General features: G+C 38.4%; 1 protein-coding gene across 1 annotated transcript in view; it reads left to right on the forward strand.

Annotated features, from left to right (window-relative positions):
* LOC144980664 (uncharacterized) overlaps nucleotides 1-16,440 on the forward strand; it is a 74,396-nt gene that overhangs the window by 53,563 nt on the left and 4,393 nt on the right. Inside the window, exons 20-27 of the mRNA XM_078928343.1 lie at nucleotides 434-488; nucleotides 4,362-4,475; nucleotides 6,950-7,054; nucleotides 9,488-9,702; nucleotides 11,262-11,415; nucleotides 13,109-13,225; nucleotides 14,132-14,302; nucleotides 15,586-15,675. Coding sequence (XP_078784469.1) covers nucleotides 434-488; nucleotides 4,362-4,475; nucleotides 6,950-7,054; nucleotides 9,488-9,702; nucleotides 11,262-11,415; nucleotides 13,109-13,225; nucleotides 14,132-14,302; nucleotides 15,586-15,675 — 1,021 coding nt within the window. The remainder of the gene's footprint in view (nucleotides 1-433; nucleotides 489-4,361; nucleotides 4,476-6,949; nucleotides 7,055-9,487; nucleotides 9,703-11,261; nucleotides 11,416-13,108; nucleotides 13,226-14,131; nucleotides 14,303-15,585; nucleotides 15,676-16,440) is intronic.

Raw genomic sequence — 16,440 nt, forward strand, 5'->3', positions numbered from 1 at the left:
ACACCTTTGGGAGGTCTTGTCTTCCAGAAAAATGTAGAGACAAAACATGCAGTTGGGTTGGCGGTGTGATCTTGCAAATTGGGTGGTGGATTGTTTTTGCCGTCGCTCTTTTTGCTGTTGTTTGTTTGTTGTTGTTAGTGTTGTTGTTGCTGCTGTTGTTGGAGTTATTTTTGTTGCAGCTGTCATTGAGGTCAATAAAACTATTTGCCAAAGGGTAGCAAGCAATTACTATTGTCCGTTTCATGTTATAGAAACAGGGATAAACTCCATGGGCCTAATAGCTCTCTCACTGTACTCAGGTGTAAAATAGGAATACCTGGCAGATCAACAACAACAACATCAATAACGACAACAATAACATGAAAATCCCGCTCCTCCTCGACCTCTACCGTCACAACTTCAGCCAAAGCTATTGTTTTTTCCTTCTCCACAGGGCGAGCCTGGTCTCACAGGAGATGATGGACTGGACGGTGTCGATGGACAACCAGGTAAAGTATATAATTAATACTAAATCCCCACTTATTCACCATACTCAATGCGAATCTGGCTATTATACTTATTCCCCTTGCATGCCATATGGATCCGCATTTCATACAATACACCTTGCTTGTATAGTGACCCTTTTATACAATATCTGTCACTGCCCATAGTCGGGTATCATTTACGCCTGAGTCAAGTGTGGTGATATTTGCAACGTAAGTTACCCAAAAACTTAAGGGGAGGGGCGACACCTGAAATATCGATTTTTGGGTCAAAATATAAAATTTCAGTTTTTTATTTATTATCAAAGAACAATCCTTTTTTCACATATTTTCAGCACTGTTATGGTGATTTGGATAATATAAAGTTTGTAAATCGTCTTTCATAGCCATGGAAGTCGACATGAAAATACCAAACTTTTCAATTTTTTGTGAGAATTCAACTGAAAATAATAGGACTGAAAAGCATTATAATCCATATCGATGTTGTAATTTTTGATATCGATAGTTTAGTCTACTCTTTGCCCGTCGAGTTGACACGGTTTCAGTCTCAAAAATATCAGAATATGGGCAGGGGAGGGGTTTAGAAACTGTGAGTCGTGAACGAAGATTGTGTGTCAAACAGCTGATAAGAGGTCAAGTTGTCAGGTAAATACAACGTGATCACGAATGGTGCGATCTGATTGGCTGACCTTGTTCTCGACCTCTGACTCCGCGCCAGGGATTGGATGTTGAGTCAGGGTGAAAGTTCGCCTCTCTTACTATTATATTTTACTACGATTTGTTTACATTTCGATTGATCAGTTGTTTTATCAAATTTTGACACGTATTCACGTTAATTATCTCTAAATATTTCCAATTTTTACTGGATTATTATAACTATACCTAAAGTGACAAAAAAATCCAAACGTTGGCTACAGTTATTTGCTACAAAAGCCAAGAAAGCAAGAAAGTTATGATGGCTCGTGGTTGACCCGTGACCACAAATCTTTGATTGGAATTTGGTGTGTGATAGTAAGTAGTATTATGATAAAGCGATTCCAAGCAATGCCACAGCGGAAAGAAATGAAATGGGCTATTCTTGCTGGTCTTTACCACGGTTATTACACCAATGACTTCCCTCAACATAGGTATTGTCCTCCTGAACCGGACTCCAGATGCTTTTATAAAAAATATATTGCTGCCCATGTGTAAACTGTTGACACAAGCAGCGTGTAAATACACTTTTGAATTTTGATTTAATTCATGAGCACTTGAAGCCTGTATATGCTTTGTTGAAGTGTTGTGAGATGAAGACAACACAAAATCCAAACGAAAGGTTTCATAATTCTGTTTGGTCAAGATGCCATAAAACATACTTCCATTCCCTAAAAAAAAGTTGAGTTTGGTGCAGAGTATAATTTTGGTCCAACAGAAATAACATCCCTGGAAGTGTCTTTGGGCATCGGTGGACTGAGAGAACACTCCCAGATGTTGAGTCAGCAAGCAGAGTCAAAAAGACTTGACCAGAGCATAATGGTTGCTCAACACAAAGAGAAAAAAAAGACGCAAAATGAAAGCTCAGACCCGTGAAAAAGCCCAGAGGGAGGCAGAAAAAGAACACGGGGGACCCTCATACGGTGCTGATATGTTTTGAGCTGGTTGTACCGTTTTGTCTTATTATTTTCATTCATTGTTATCTTTGATCTCGTTTTTCTCAAAATGACATTTTTTAACACTATTTTTTTATCTTATTTTGTCATTTATCAATCAATTTGTTTAAAATTTTGCATGTCTAGAGCTATAGTGATTATCTAAAATCATACAGAAGGAATTTTAAATATCTTTATTATTTTTTGAAAAATTGACATTTTTATGTCAAAAAACATGATTTTTATCATACCGAAAAAATATTATTTTTAAAAATTTGTAAATAAAAATCTATTTAAAATATTTAAAAAATGCTCTGTATTTTTTTTAACAATATACAAATATACAACCATGCCAAATTTCAAGAAAATTCAATGGAAACTTATTGAGAAAGTAACTTTTTAAAATAGCACCCAGAGAAGAGAAAAATCCAAGATGGCGGCCGTCACCATGGCAACCGGACACGCCCACCGAAATAAATCACATGGTTCGAATCCATTGGTCATAGGCAATGTCCCAATATAAAAAGATATTGGATATAATCATTATTCTTGAAAATAGTTTCAGGTGTCGCCCCTCCCCTTAACACCGATATTTGATTTTTTACAATAATTGTCATCCATCAAGGCACTGACCTCTATTTAAAACACGTGATTCTTTTCGGAGATAAAGATGAAGGAAGTAAATCTGACTCATAAATAAGGGAACAACACAAAACAAACGACGTTTCGGCCTTTGGCCTTTTTCAAGTAAATACAATATATATATATATATATATATATATATATATATATATGTGTGTGTGTGTGTGTGTGTGTGTGTGTGGGTGTGTGTGCGTGCAATAGAAGAGAGAGATAGAGAGAGAGAGAAAGAGAGAGAGAGAGAAAGAGAGAGAGAGAGAGGGAGAGAGAGAGATAGAGAGAGAGAGAGAGAGAGAGAGAGAGAGAGAGAGAGGCGGGATAAAAGTGGGAGTACTGGAGTTGAAGATGCGTTTCAAAGTTATATTTAAAATAAAGGAGAGAGATAAATAAAATAAAATAAAATAAAAATATCTTATTCTAAAAAAAAAAAAAGAAGAAAACTTAGCTTAGAACATCTCTAGTTATTGGTTTGACTTTTTTCACATGACAAGGTATAGCGTTCGAATCTTTCAGTGACAAAAGACCCCATGAAACCAGAGTTTATTCCGGGTTCTGTGACGTTAAATAAACGATATTGAAAACCCAGCTATTCTTTGAAGGACGCCAGTTTCTCAAAAAGTACTTTATGTAAGACCCTTTGCGTGAGAAGGGTATTCTACCAACTGGTGCTATTGGCACTCCCAAAAGGGATTTTATATGCATATAAAAAGTTCATTGATTTAGAACTCGAAGTTTATTTTTAGTAGTGCGGCTATGTGGTCTTGTGGTATGACACTCGCTTTCGGATCGGAAGGTCCTGGGTTAGAGCTTCGCTCGGCGCAAAGTTGAGTCCTTGGAGAAGGCTCTTTACTCGCATTCTCACACCGTACTCAGGTGTAAAATGAGTACCTGGTCGTTAACCGCGTTGTCTCTGTCCGAAAAAAAAATATAACATCGCCTAATAGGCGCCATGTCCCGTCCTAAATGTTGAATGTTGCTGTTGGTCAGGGACCTCTTGTAAAGCGCTTTGAGCACATTTGGTGGATATTGCACTATATAAAAGCTCAATTTATTAATTTATAGTATATAGTTCACCTCGACATATAACCTGATTGAGACAATGAGTCACACATTTGTTTCAGTGCATGACATAATCAGTCGGAAGGTGACAATTTTGGATTTGCATTCATTTTTTTTTCATTTTCTAAAAGAATATGGTCACCAGAACATTTTAATCTTTATTTGGAGTAAATCGGGTGATTTTTCATGAAGTTATGGTCAGATGCAACTTTTCTCAAATTTCATACTATTACACTTTGACTAGCTGTACAAAATATTTAAAAGTGAAATTAAGCTTTGCTATTTCCCGAAGATGTACAAAAGGGTAGATTTAATCATTTATGACAAGAAATCATTTTGATAAAAATTGACCTTCTTGCTAAACTTGGCAATATCTCAGTTCAAACCTCAAACCTTTTCCCCAACGCCGATCGATATGTCATTCACTGTAACATTTATAGATAAAGTTTATACTTATTAAATTCATTGCTTTATAAACATTAATAAATTTAATTTCCACATGCATAAACTTCCATAAAGAACCATTCTTTCATTAATACTCCTCTCTTTGCAGGTTTACCCGGTATTAAAGGAGATAGAGGTTATTCTCTCACTGGAAGCAAGGGAGAGAAGGGTATCGCTGGTATCCCAGGTTTGGACGGACTTCAAGGTTTCATAGGAGCTAAAGGTGAAAAAAATTAATTACGTAGTGTTTTTATGCACCTCCGTTGATGGTGTATCTTCACGGATCGTTTTTATACACCTCCGTCACGCATGCGCATTCCACCCAATTTCATTAGCGATATTGTGTTTCTTCATTTGGACATGGCGAAAGTTATATTGTGACATCTGTAGGATGTCTTTGTTAATAAATTTATATAAAAATATTAATTATTTAAAAAATCGAAATATAAAACCAGAAAATAGAAGTTGCATTGAAGGTAAAATAATGTTTTAGAAAGACCTTATTAAATGTGATGAACAGTCAGGTGGCTCCGTAGCGCAGTGGACAAGCTGTCAGACTCCATCCTTGAAAGTACTGGGTTCGATTCCCATTGTTGACTTTTTTTTTTTTTGATTTAATTTGTTTGCTTTTTTTCTTTCTTTTTTTTCAAAAACTTTTTATCATGTTTTTAAAAAAACTTCGATTTTAATTTTCTAAAATTATTTATTTATTTGAGATCAGTATTTGTGTGCCATGTTTCTTTTTACTTTTGATTTTTTAAATTATTGTTATTATTCTTTAATTTATTATCATTGTACATCGGTAATCACTAAGCAGCGTGCTAAACTACAATCTAAAACTATTTAAACCTCATGGACGTATGCAGCAACAACTTTACCATCACCGCCAACGGAGGTGCATAAAAACGGTGCGTTTTTGTACACCTCCGTTGGAGGTGTATAAAAACTGTGCGTTTTTGTACACCTCCAACGGAGGTGTATAAAACCGCCACCAATTAATTAACTATCTTTATATATACTTAAAATATTTGTCTTTTCCTTATCTTATCTTGGTAAAAGGTAACATTAAATATATACAATGGAATCAACATAAAACCAACACTCTTAGATTTAACTTTTGCTTAAACCCTCTCCTTACCAACTATAGGAAAATCGTCACATTCGTAACGATAGAACCAACATCTTTCTTATTCAAATTTCTTTTGTACATCATAAAATTTAAAGGCAATGAACAGTATATATGTTTTACTAAAGAAATTATGTATCGGAAAAACTTACTGCTATTGTGTTTGAGTGATAAAAACTCTATTTTTTTGTGTTAATTGGATGTGAAGTTAGTTATGGGGAAAACCCTGAAAATGGCTGGTAAGGAGAGAGTTATGTCAACATCTATCGTTGGTCCCCTCATTTCTGATGTTTATCTAAATTTGTTCCATTGGCAATGGATGAAGACAACCTTGCTTTACCCTCTCCATACCAACTACAGGAAGATCGTCAGTTTTGTGACGATGCAAACAACACTTTCTCATCTGGTTATTCTTGTTTCCCAAAAAATTTGAAGAAAATTTGTTTATTATTATAGCCAAAAAAAAAAAAAAAAAAAAAAAAAACAAAAAAACTTGACACTGTATTGTAGAGCTAATTTTGCTGAACAATATTATGCATAGAATGTATTTGTTAATCTTCTGTTTGAGTAAGAAAGATCTATTTTTGGGTTGGGTGGATGTGAAGTTTTGGGGAAAATTCTGAAACTGGCCGGTAAGGAGAGGGTTAAAATCAACGAATATTTTTGCTCCAGCCGTGTTAGCCTTCATCAGGACTCCCCGAGTCCCAGGTTCACTCCCCACAGCTGCCGAATTCCCATAACTTTGTCCGGTTTCGGCGGGTTTTGGAAAAAAAATCCACCGTATATACTGAATAGTGCAAAGCCACTATTCAGTATCAGATACTAAATATTACAAAACCACTATTCAGTATCAGATACTGAATAGTGATAGCCTTTAACAAAAGTGGTATGTATAAAAGCGGTATCGTTAACACTGTATCGTTTGTTATGGAAAATATTATGAATATAAATGGATACAAATGTTTATCATATTTAGACTCTATTAAATATAATAATATATCAATTTATCTTATATAATCTCTATTGTTACTTCTATGATGATTTCTCCTCCATTTTACTTTATATTTCACTATGCGTCTTTCAATTTAATTTTTATTTTTTAAAATTAAAAAATTGAGCTTTATATAGCGCAATGTCCACTAAATGTGCTCAACGCGCTTCACAAGGGGTCCCTGGCCAACAGCAACATTTAACTTGTAGGACGGGACATGACGCCTGTTAGGCGATATTACATTTTTTTTCGGACAGAGACAACGCTGTTAACGGTCAAGTACTCATTTTATACCTGAGTACGGCGAGAGAAAGTGAGTAAAGAGTCTTTTCTAAGGACTCAACTATGGGCCGGGCGCGAGGCTTGAACCCAGGACCTTCCGATCCGAAAGCGAGTGTCATACCACAAGACAACATAGCCGCACGTTGACTGAAATTTTAAATTTCTTTGATTTTCTATTTTGTTTTTGTTATCTATAAATATGTATCGTTTTAAATCTTATTTCCATTTCGAACAGTGTTTAAATTATACACCATATCGTAATGGAAGATTATCAAACATTTGTCCTCATTTAACTCAGGTGAAAGAGGTGACCCAGGAACCCTTATGGATGGTATAAAGGGAGACAATGGTGCCCGTGGATTAGACGGCCTGGACGGTTTCCCTGGAGAAGTGGGAGATATTGGTGAGTGGTAATACTCTTCAACAGTCGTAACGTCACTTCCTTCCTAATGACGCACGGTAACTTAGTAACACTGGCTCTACACTATCGGAACAATGGCGGACGCCCGTATGAAATATTTCTCCGGCGAGCAAAAAAGCGTTTCCAGAGGAAAAAAACCCCATAAATTTGATCATGTTTTGACTTTTACACATTCTGATCACAAGGCATATGAAAAGTTCTAGCCAGCTTGAAGAATAAAAAGTAATGATTTTATTTGTTTTGAACCAAGATGGCCGCAGTTGCCGGGTGGCGTGACATCAGACTACTGAATCCTATTTAAACCTTAACAAGTTGTTTATTTAATGTGTTTGTGTGTGCGCGCGCGCGTGTGTATGTGCGTGAATATATGTGTGTGTGTGTTTTGTGTGTATGTTCCTTCTTCCAGAACTTTCTTGGCCATATTGATAATCTTTATTGAACTTTTATATAGCGCAATGTCTACTAAATGTGCTCAAAGCCCTTTACAAAGGGTCTCTGGTCAACAGCAAAATTTAACGTGTGTTTTTGTAAGTGTGTTTGTGTATATTATGTGTATCGGGCAAAGTTGAGAATTTAACCAGCAGACAAAGTTTCGGAATTATCTATATATTATATTATATTATATTATATTATATTATATTATATTATATTATATTATATCATATTATATTATATATAATGTGTTTAAAGCTCTAATCTAAAGATTTTAACAAGTGTATTTTGTTAATATGTTATAGGAGTTCTGATGCCCCTAAGATATGCCTTATTTTTATTTCCACGCGGAAATTATGATTTCTATAAATGCCAAACTGACAACACCACTTTGAAGAAATGAAGTGAGTAGAAGAGTGCCAGAAATAATAGAGAGAGAGAGAGAGAGAGAGAGAGAGAGAGAGAGAGAGAGAGAGAGAGTGAGAGAGAGAGAGAGAGAGAGAGAGTTTTTTTTTACGATGATGGAGAGATGAACTGAGGACCCAACTGCGTAGCAACGAGAGGGACAGCTCTCTAATAGGCTTCAACAGTCCTGACGTCACTTCCCTCGTAATGACGCTAGTAACTTAGTAACTGGTTCTAAACTATCGGAACAATGGCGGACGCCCTTATCAAATCTCCGACGAGCATAAAAGTGTATCCAGAGGAGAAAAACATTATACAATCTGATCATGTTTTGACATTTATACATTCTGATCACATGACATGTGAAAAAGTTCTAGCCAGCATGAAGAATAAAAAGTACAGAGTCCCTTTGTTTAGAACCAAGCTAGCTACTCGTTGCTGGGCGGACGTGACATCAGACTATTGAATCCAATTGATGCTATCGGATTACGTCGATTGTAGAACGTCCCTCTCAGTGGATAGCGCCTTTTGTAGTGTCCTTTTCATGGCCAGGCAGGTGGGGGTGGCGAAACAGTCGGGTCCCAGGTTCAACTCTCCTTAACCACAAAGCTTTATTTTTTCTATTTTCTTCTTGAACTTCATGCAGATAATTTTATTTCTTATCATAATCAACATAAGTGCCTCCTCCACTCACTTAACCCTCTCCTTACCACCTACAGCAACATCGTCAGATTGTTACGACACAATATTATAGGATTTTTTGTTATTCAGATTTAATTTGTACATCACAAATTTTGAAGAAATGATCTTTGTTTAATTGATAAGAATAAAAAGTTATTTTGTAGAGAGCCTTTTTGAGTTTCAAAAATCCAATTTTCTGCTGGGTAAGCCTCCCATTTTTGGGAAAATACTGAAAGTGATCGGAGTTTATCTCCCCTTACCAGCTATTTTTAGAATTTCCCCCGAAATTTCACACCCTTCCAGCACAAAAAGACCTTTCTTACTCAAACAAAAAAAGTAACATGTGAGCTCTACAACACAGTGTTTAGTGTTTATAGCTATAATCAAAGCATTTCTATAAATTTTGTGATGTACAAGAAAAATCAGAATAAGAAAATTGTCGGTTACATAGTAACGACCGTGACGATTTTCCTATGGGTGGTAAGGAGAGGATTAAAAAACAAAACAAAACAAACAAAAAAACCCCAAAACAAACAAACAACAACCTGGCAGCTATGTTGTCTAGTGGTATGACACTCGCTTTCGGATCGGAAGGCCTTGGGTTCGAGCCTCGCGCTCGGCGCATAGTTGAGTCCTTGGAAAAGGCTCTTTACTCACATTCTCTCAGCGTACTCAGGTGTAAAATGAGTACCTGGCCGTTAACAACGTTGTCTTTGTCCGAAAAATTGCAATATCGCCTCTAACAGGCGTCATGTCCCGTCCTACATGTTAAATGTTGCTGTTGACCAGGGACCCCTTGTAAAGCGCTTTGGGCACATTTCAGTGGATATTGCGCTATATAAAGCTTAATTTTAATTTTTTATAATTTATAACCCGATTTGATACTTTCCGAGCCAGGCTTGAAGGGACGTGCTGGAGATATGGGATTGGACGGTCTTCCTGGTTTGCCTGGCCACAAGGGGCAGTCAGGCTTTCTAGGAATACCAGGACTACCAGGCACAGACGGCCCCAAGGGGTATCCGGGCGCCTCAGGGGATGACGGGCCTCCTGGTTTCCCCGGTCGTAGAGGTGGTGTGGGAGATAATGGCCTGCCTGGAAATCCAGGACCCAAGGTAGGAGTTTACAAATCTATATTGCTGTTATCATCAATAGTCTTCAACAGTCATAACGTCACTTTCTTCCTAATGACGCATGGTAACTTAGTAACACTGGCTCTAAACTATCGGAACATTGGCGGACGCCGTATGAAATATTTCTCCGGCGAGCTTAAACGCGTATCCAAAGGAAAGAAACCCCATCAATTTGATCATGTTTGTCTTTTACACATTCTGATCACAAGGCATATGAAAAGGGAATGAAAAGTTCTAGCCAGCATGAAGAATAAAAAGTAATGATTTTCTTTGTTTAGAACCAAGATGACCGCCGTTGCCGGGCGCGTGACATCAGACTACTGAATCCAATTTATGAATATTATTTTACGTGCTCTGAGTCTTTTGTGTGTATGTGTGGATGCGCGCGTAGAATTCGGGCCGGGAGGGGGGGGGGGTGTTAGTTTGTCATCATCATCATTATCATCATCATCATCATCATCATCATCATCATCATCATCATCATCATCATCATCATCATCATCATCATCATCATCAACATCATCATCATCATCACATCATCATCATTATCACCATCATCATTATCATCATCATCATCATCATCATCATCATCATCATCATCATCATCATCATCATCATCATCATCATCATCATCATCATCATCATCCTAACTATAAAAATAAAAATAAAGCTGAAAACTTATATAGCGCTATAACTCCGAGACACCAGACTTCAAGCGCTTATCATCATCATCATCATCATCACCATCATCATCATCATCATCATCATCATCATCATCATCATCATCATCATCATCATCGTCGTCGTGGTCGTCGTCATCATCATCATCGTCATCTTCTTCTTCTTCTTTTTCTCTTTATCATTTTCCTCCTCTTTCGTGTCTTCTACATTTACGTCGTGATCGTCGTCGTCGTCGTCGTCCTCCTCCTCCTCCTCCTCATCATCATCATCCTCATCATCGTAGTTTTCATGAATTTGACTCACTCGTTGTTGTGGTCAGTGAGTATTATTCACTCTAAGTGAATATCAGTCTCATCGACAGGGAGCACAATTCACTTTTCTTTTCGAGTGGAAATGATGTCACCTCTTTCTCCTCTTATTTCCCACTGTTGTTTTATCTCTCGTCCTCTCACGATAATTTTATGTCTCTGTTCTTTTCCTTTCTTTCAAATAAACATCCGTGGTTAATACAAAAAAAATCTTTACAATACGCTTTAACAGTCGTGACGTCACTTCCCTCGTAATGACGCATGGTAACTTAGTAACTGGTTCTAAAATATCGGAACAATGCCGGACGCCCTTATGAAATATTTCTTGACGAGCATAAAAGCGTATCCAGATGAAGAAAAAAAACATTATAAATCTGATCATGTTTTGACTTTTACACATTCTGATCACAAGACATATGAAAAGTTCCAGCCAGCATGAAGAATAAAAAGTACCGATTTTTTTTGTTTAGAACCACGATGGCCGCCGTTGCTGGGCGACGTGACATCAGACTATTGAATCCAATTCACTTTTCAAAACTCATTTTATTGTAGGGATCGCCCGGTCCTAGAGGACAGGAAGCAAGAGATCTAAGATTGGGACAAAAGGGAGACAGAGGACCCCGAGGAGATACTGGCCACCCTGGATTTGATGGGCTTGATGGAGCACAGGGCGCCAAAGGAGAGGGCGGAGGCTCTGGCGAGAAAGGTAAGGGAGATCATGTGACCAATTTTATTCCGTCAATCTATATTGGGCTAGAGTTTACCAGTTTTGGAAAACTAGATTGTATGTTGAATGTTTAAAAATATTAAGTCTTGGGCTTTTACTCCTTAAGAAACGTTTTTCTTTCCTTCTGAATAAAATATGCAAACTTAATACACGTCTCCAGGATACGGCAATATCTTCAATAGTAGGCATCCTTCCGTCTCAAGAGACGAGGGTTTGCGCCCTGTATGACTTTGGTCTCATCAGTCTTGTTTCGAGCAGCGACGGGTGTGACTCAGCAGACCAATCCTTGCATGGCAGTCTCTACCGCAGATGTTGCAAACTTATTCTTCCTCCTCTCCTCACATTCTTCACTCCCTCCATCACCGCATATCTCCAGCACTTAAATTATCGGATTTAATTCCCTTCTGAGGCAATGAGTAGCAAATGTCTCAAAGCACCAACAAGCGTTGAAACATCTATTTCACAAAACAGTCATAAACAAATACTCTGCCATAAACATTCCAAACTATATTAACTATTTAAAAAGTAGATACTCAGCCAGGCTTCATCAACATCGACAAATTCGACCAGCCACTCGCAAGGACAAACACATACAAATACAGAGTTTTCCCTCGAACAATAACTCGAATGGAGCAAACTGCGAAATGACATAATAGGGAATGAGATTAGCGGAAGAGTAGCGTCCCTTGAAAGGACGTCACCGGTGGAGAAGTTATTTGTAAACAAACCAACTACAAGCCAAGCGCTCCAAATACAAAAAATTATTATTCATATTTCTGTACAAAATTGCATAACATTGATTATGATATGCATTTTTGTACAGAAATATGAATAATAAATTTTGTATTTGGAGTGCTTGGCTTGTAGTTGGTTTGTTTACAAATAACTTCTCCCCCGGTGACGTCCAATCAAGGGACGCTACTCTTCCGCTAATCTCATTCCCTACAGACAGCACAGACCCCACATCATTTCAACACGTTTTTTTTCAAACAGAAGAACACTGGGAGGATTGAATGACTGGAGTAATAGAATGGGAACGATCTATATTCATGTTTTCGTCCAACCAGGTCATCAATCACATAATTTGTTGCTGTCCAACGATTGGATATTTTTTTAACAAATGTAAACACGCTGCTTTGTTTACAAATGTTATAAACACATCCATGTATCAAGCTGAATCAAGTGACCAATCGTGATGTTAGATATTTGAAAAGATGTAATCACTTTACAATAAGTGGGTCACTTTGAACACATTTTGCGATGTGACCAATGACCTCGAGCACAGGGAAAGTTAATATAGATCATGCCCATTAATGCGGTGTGTTAGATTAAATTGATGTCATAAGATTTGCGGTGATGGGCACAGTGTGTCTTTTTGCATCATCTGGACTTGAACCTGAACTTGAAGGAGTTCCAAACCAGCAGCAACACTAAGCATTTACACGGAGACAGCTTTACAATATTTCACAAAAACTACAATATTAACTGTCAGTTTCAAGCGCTTTCCAACGACTAGACTTTTCGTTGCCTGTAGCAGGATCAAACCTTTGACCTTTAGGCCACGATTTGTGTGTCAAACACGTTGACCCACCTAGTTGCATATATAGAAGTTTATAATGTTAAACTTCAACGACTAGTCATGTAATTCTTCTCTCTGTTTCTCTATATTCAGGTGATCTCGGTCCTTTAGGACCACCTGGTTTTGATGGTCTTCCTGGTTTGCCCGGACTGAAAGGTTTCCCTGGAGAGCTCGGTCTGCAAGGTTTGAGTGGGCCAGACGGCACACCGGGTAAGTGTGTATTCCAACACGGTGTGTAATGTGTTGTATTCACGAAACAGAAGGGCAAAAACTTACCTTGCTTAGAGATTATAATATGATCTATCGGGTGTGCGTGGACTAAACAGCACATCTGGTAAATGTGTGCTACAATGTGGTGTGTAATGTGTTACATCCAGGAAATTTACAAAGGGAAGGTTACCCAAGTCATATGTCTGTATATCGAGCTTAAGTCTCAAACTTAAGGCGACCTTGAGTTATTTTTATATTAAGTTGACCATATCCTCTAGGTCGTCCTATGAATACTACTCACCATGGTTATATAAACCCATGGCAGGCGCCAATCGTTACTTTCTATTCTGGGCAAAACAATTGCATTGTCTAGTTTGTTATATTTAGGAAACCGACAAACGGGCAAAAGGGTACCTTTGGGATTTTAGTCTACCGGTTCTACGGAGACCGGACAGCCCCCCCCCCAGATATGTATGTGTTCCCACGTGGTTTGTAGTGAGTTATATTTAGTATATAAATGGCCAATAAGTTACCTTGATGATTATGGTATGTCGGGACTACATGGACTAAATGGCACGTCTGTTTAGTCTGTGTCACCACATAGTGTGTAGGAAAGACAGATGGTCAAAAATCTACGTTAGAGCCACGTAGTGTGTAGGAAAGACAGATGGTCAAAAATCTACGTTAGAACCACGTAGTGTGTAGGAAAGACAGATGGTCAAAAATCTACGTTAGATCCACGTAGTGTGTAGGAAAGACAGATGGTCAAAAATCTACGTTAGAGCCACGTAGTGTGTAGGAAAGACAGATGGTCAAAAATCTACGTTAGAGATTATGCCTGTCGGATTTGCGTGGACCAGACAACAACAAACAAAAAAACCCAACTTATTTTTATTCTTCATACAGGTCTACCCGGACTGAGAGGCTTACCCGGTGATTTCGGTCTACCCGGTTTTGACGGACCTCCTGGGCAACCCGGAGACCAAGGGTACCCCGGACAAGATGGTCTACCAGGCAGGGATGGGTTACCAGGAAACCCTGGACTACGGGGACGAGATGGACTTGACGGATTAGCAGGTATAAAAGCTAATGGAAAGCAGACGTCGTGACGTCACACACACGGGGCATTGCTACAACACCCGGTCACTTTCTTTCCAAACTGGTTGTTTGAATTTTGTGTCAGTGCATGGCATAATCAGTCGTAAGATGAAAATTTTGGATTTGCCTTTTTGCATTTTCGGAAAGAATACGCTCTCCAGTGTATTTGCAATAAATTGGGTGATTTTTCATGAAGTTATGATCAGATGTATACGGACGGCATCCAGCAACTTTTCTCAAATTCCATACGTTTTCATCTTGACTAGCTGTTGATATTTCTAGAAGATGTACAAAATGGGTTGATTTAATCATTTATTTATGACAAGAACTCACTTTGGATAAAAATTGACGTTCTAACTAAACTTGGCAAAATCTCAGTTCAAACCTTTTCAGCATCCGACTGATTATGTCATTCACTGTAAAATGTGTGTACTTTTTCTCCAAATCTGCAGCACACAAATCTAACAAAGCTTTGTACTTACCAGGCGTCATTTGCACACCATCCAGAAAGTTCTTTCTTTCTGTTTGAACAAATCAGGTTTCAAGTGGCAGTAGCTCCATGTTGTTTTCTTGATCTGTTAATAGAATGCACTCCAAATCTTCGACAACGTTGTTATCTCTGATTTCTTCTCCACAACGACCACACAAAAAGTTCCTCACGCCTGCTCAGCGCTATCTTTAACAGCATCTGTCCGGGGGAAAGGGCAACGGTGCGGGGGGGGGGGGGGCATATTTCTATGGGCTCTACTCTTTGGTGTTCCCAGTATGGTTGAACCTGATGGTATAGCCCTCCGGATCATGCTAGGTGCTCAAACCACCACACCACAGCAATGAATGGACTTTAGGTGGGTTTTTTTATAAGTAAGTCTCCAACTAAGAGGGACGCTTTGTGTCAAAAGCAAGTCTTAAATCTACATGAAAAGTGAGGCAAGGGCTTGTTTTAAACAGATCTTGGAGTCAAGGGACAAAACATGTCAAATCTCGACTAAACCCGTGATCTTCACTTATTTTACGCCCAGGCGTATTAATAGGCTGTTAATAGTGTATACATCCTCCTCCTCCTCCTCTTCATCAACATCATCATCATCATCATCATCATCATCGTTGTCGTCGTCATCATCATCATCATCATCATCAACATCATCATCATCATCATCATCATCATCATCATCATCATCATCATCATCATCATCATCATATGTCACCATCACCACTACCACCACCACGATCATTGTCATAATTCAAACGACTTTTTATATCAGGAAGGAAGGGAGAACCAGGTGTTAACGGTTTACATGGACTGTCAGGCCAAGATGGAAGTAACGGAGACCCCGGTGCACCTGGACTGGACGGTGAGTTGATGTCATAGTCTTCATCTCGACCACCATTTCATTGTTGTGCCGCTCTGTGGTGACTTGTGGTATAACACTCAATTAAATTAAATTAAAAATTAAATTGAGCTTTTGTATAGTGCAATATCCACTAAACGTGCTCAAAGCGCTTTACAAGGCGTCCCTGGTCAACAGCAACATTTAACGCGTGGAACGGGACATAACGCCTGTTAGGCGATTTTACAATTTTTCGGACAAAGATAACGCTGTTAACAGCCAGGTACTCATTTTACACCTGAGTACGTTGAGAGAATGTGAGTAAAGAGACTTTTCCAAGGACTCAACTATGCGCCGAGCGCGAGGCTCGAACCCTGGACCTTCCGATCCGAAAGCGAGTGTCATACCACAAGACCACATAGCCGCACTCGTCTTTAAAACAAAGATCCCCGATTCGAATCTCACTTTAGGTGGCGTATAAAGGTACATAGTATAGACCACCCTCGCAACACTCAAGTGTAAATGAGTACCTATCCTGTAAGAGCGTTGTCCCTGTAATTGTAATATAAATGTTGCTGCTCGAAGCTCGAAGAAATAAATAATAATGTGAAATTGAATGTAAGCTTCAATTTAATTACAAAAACAGACAAAATGGACGTTTCGGATTTCCCCTTTATCAACAAAACAGGATAAATGAAACACTACAGATGAATGAGATAATGTGGTAGTGGCGTTGTTAATGGTAATATTTTGTCTGTTTTCGCATCTAAATTGAAGCTTACATTCAAT

Source organism: Berghia stephanieae, chromosome 10 (genome assembly GCF_034508935.2).
Source record: "Berghia stephanieae isolate SIO BIC M18660-M18661 chromosome 10, UCSD_Bste_1.3, whole genome shotgun sequence".
NCBI classification, from domain to species: Eukaryota; Metazoa; Mollusca; class Gastropoda; order Nudibranchia; family Aeolidiidae; genus Berghia; species Berghia stephanieae.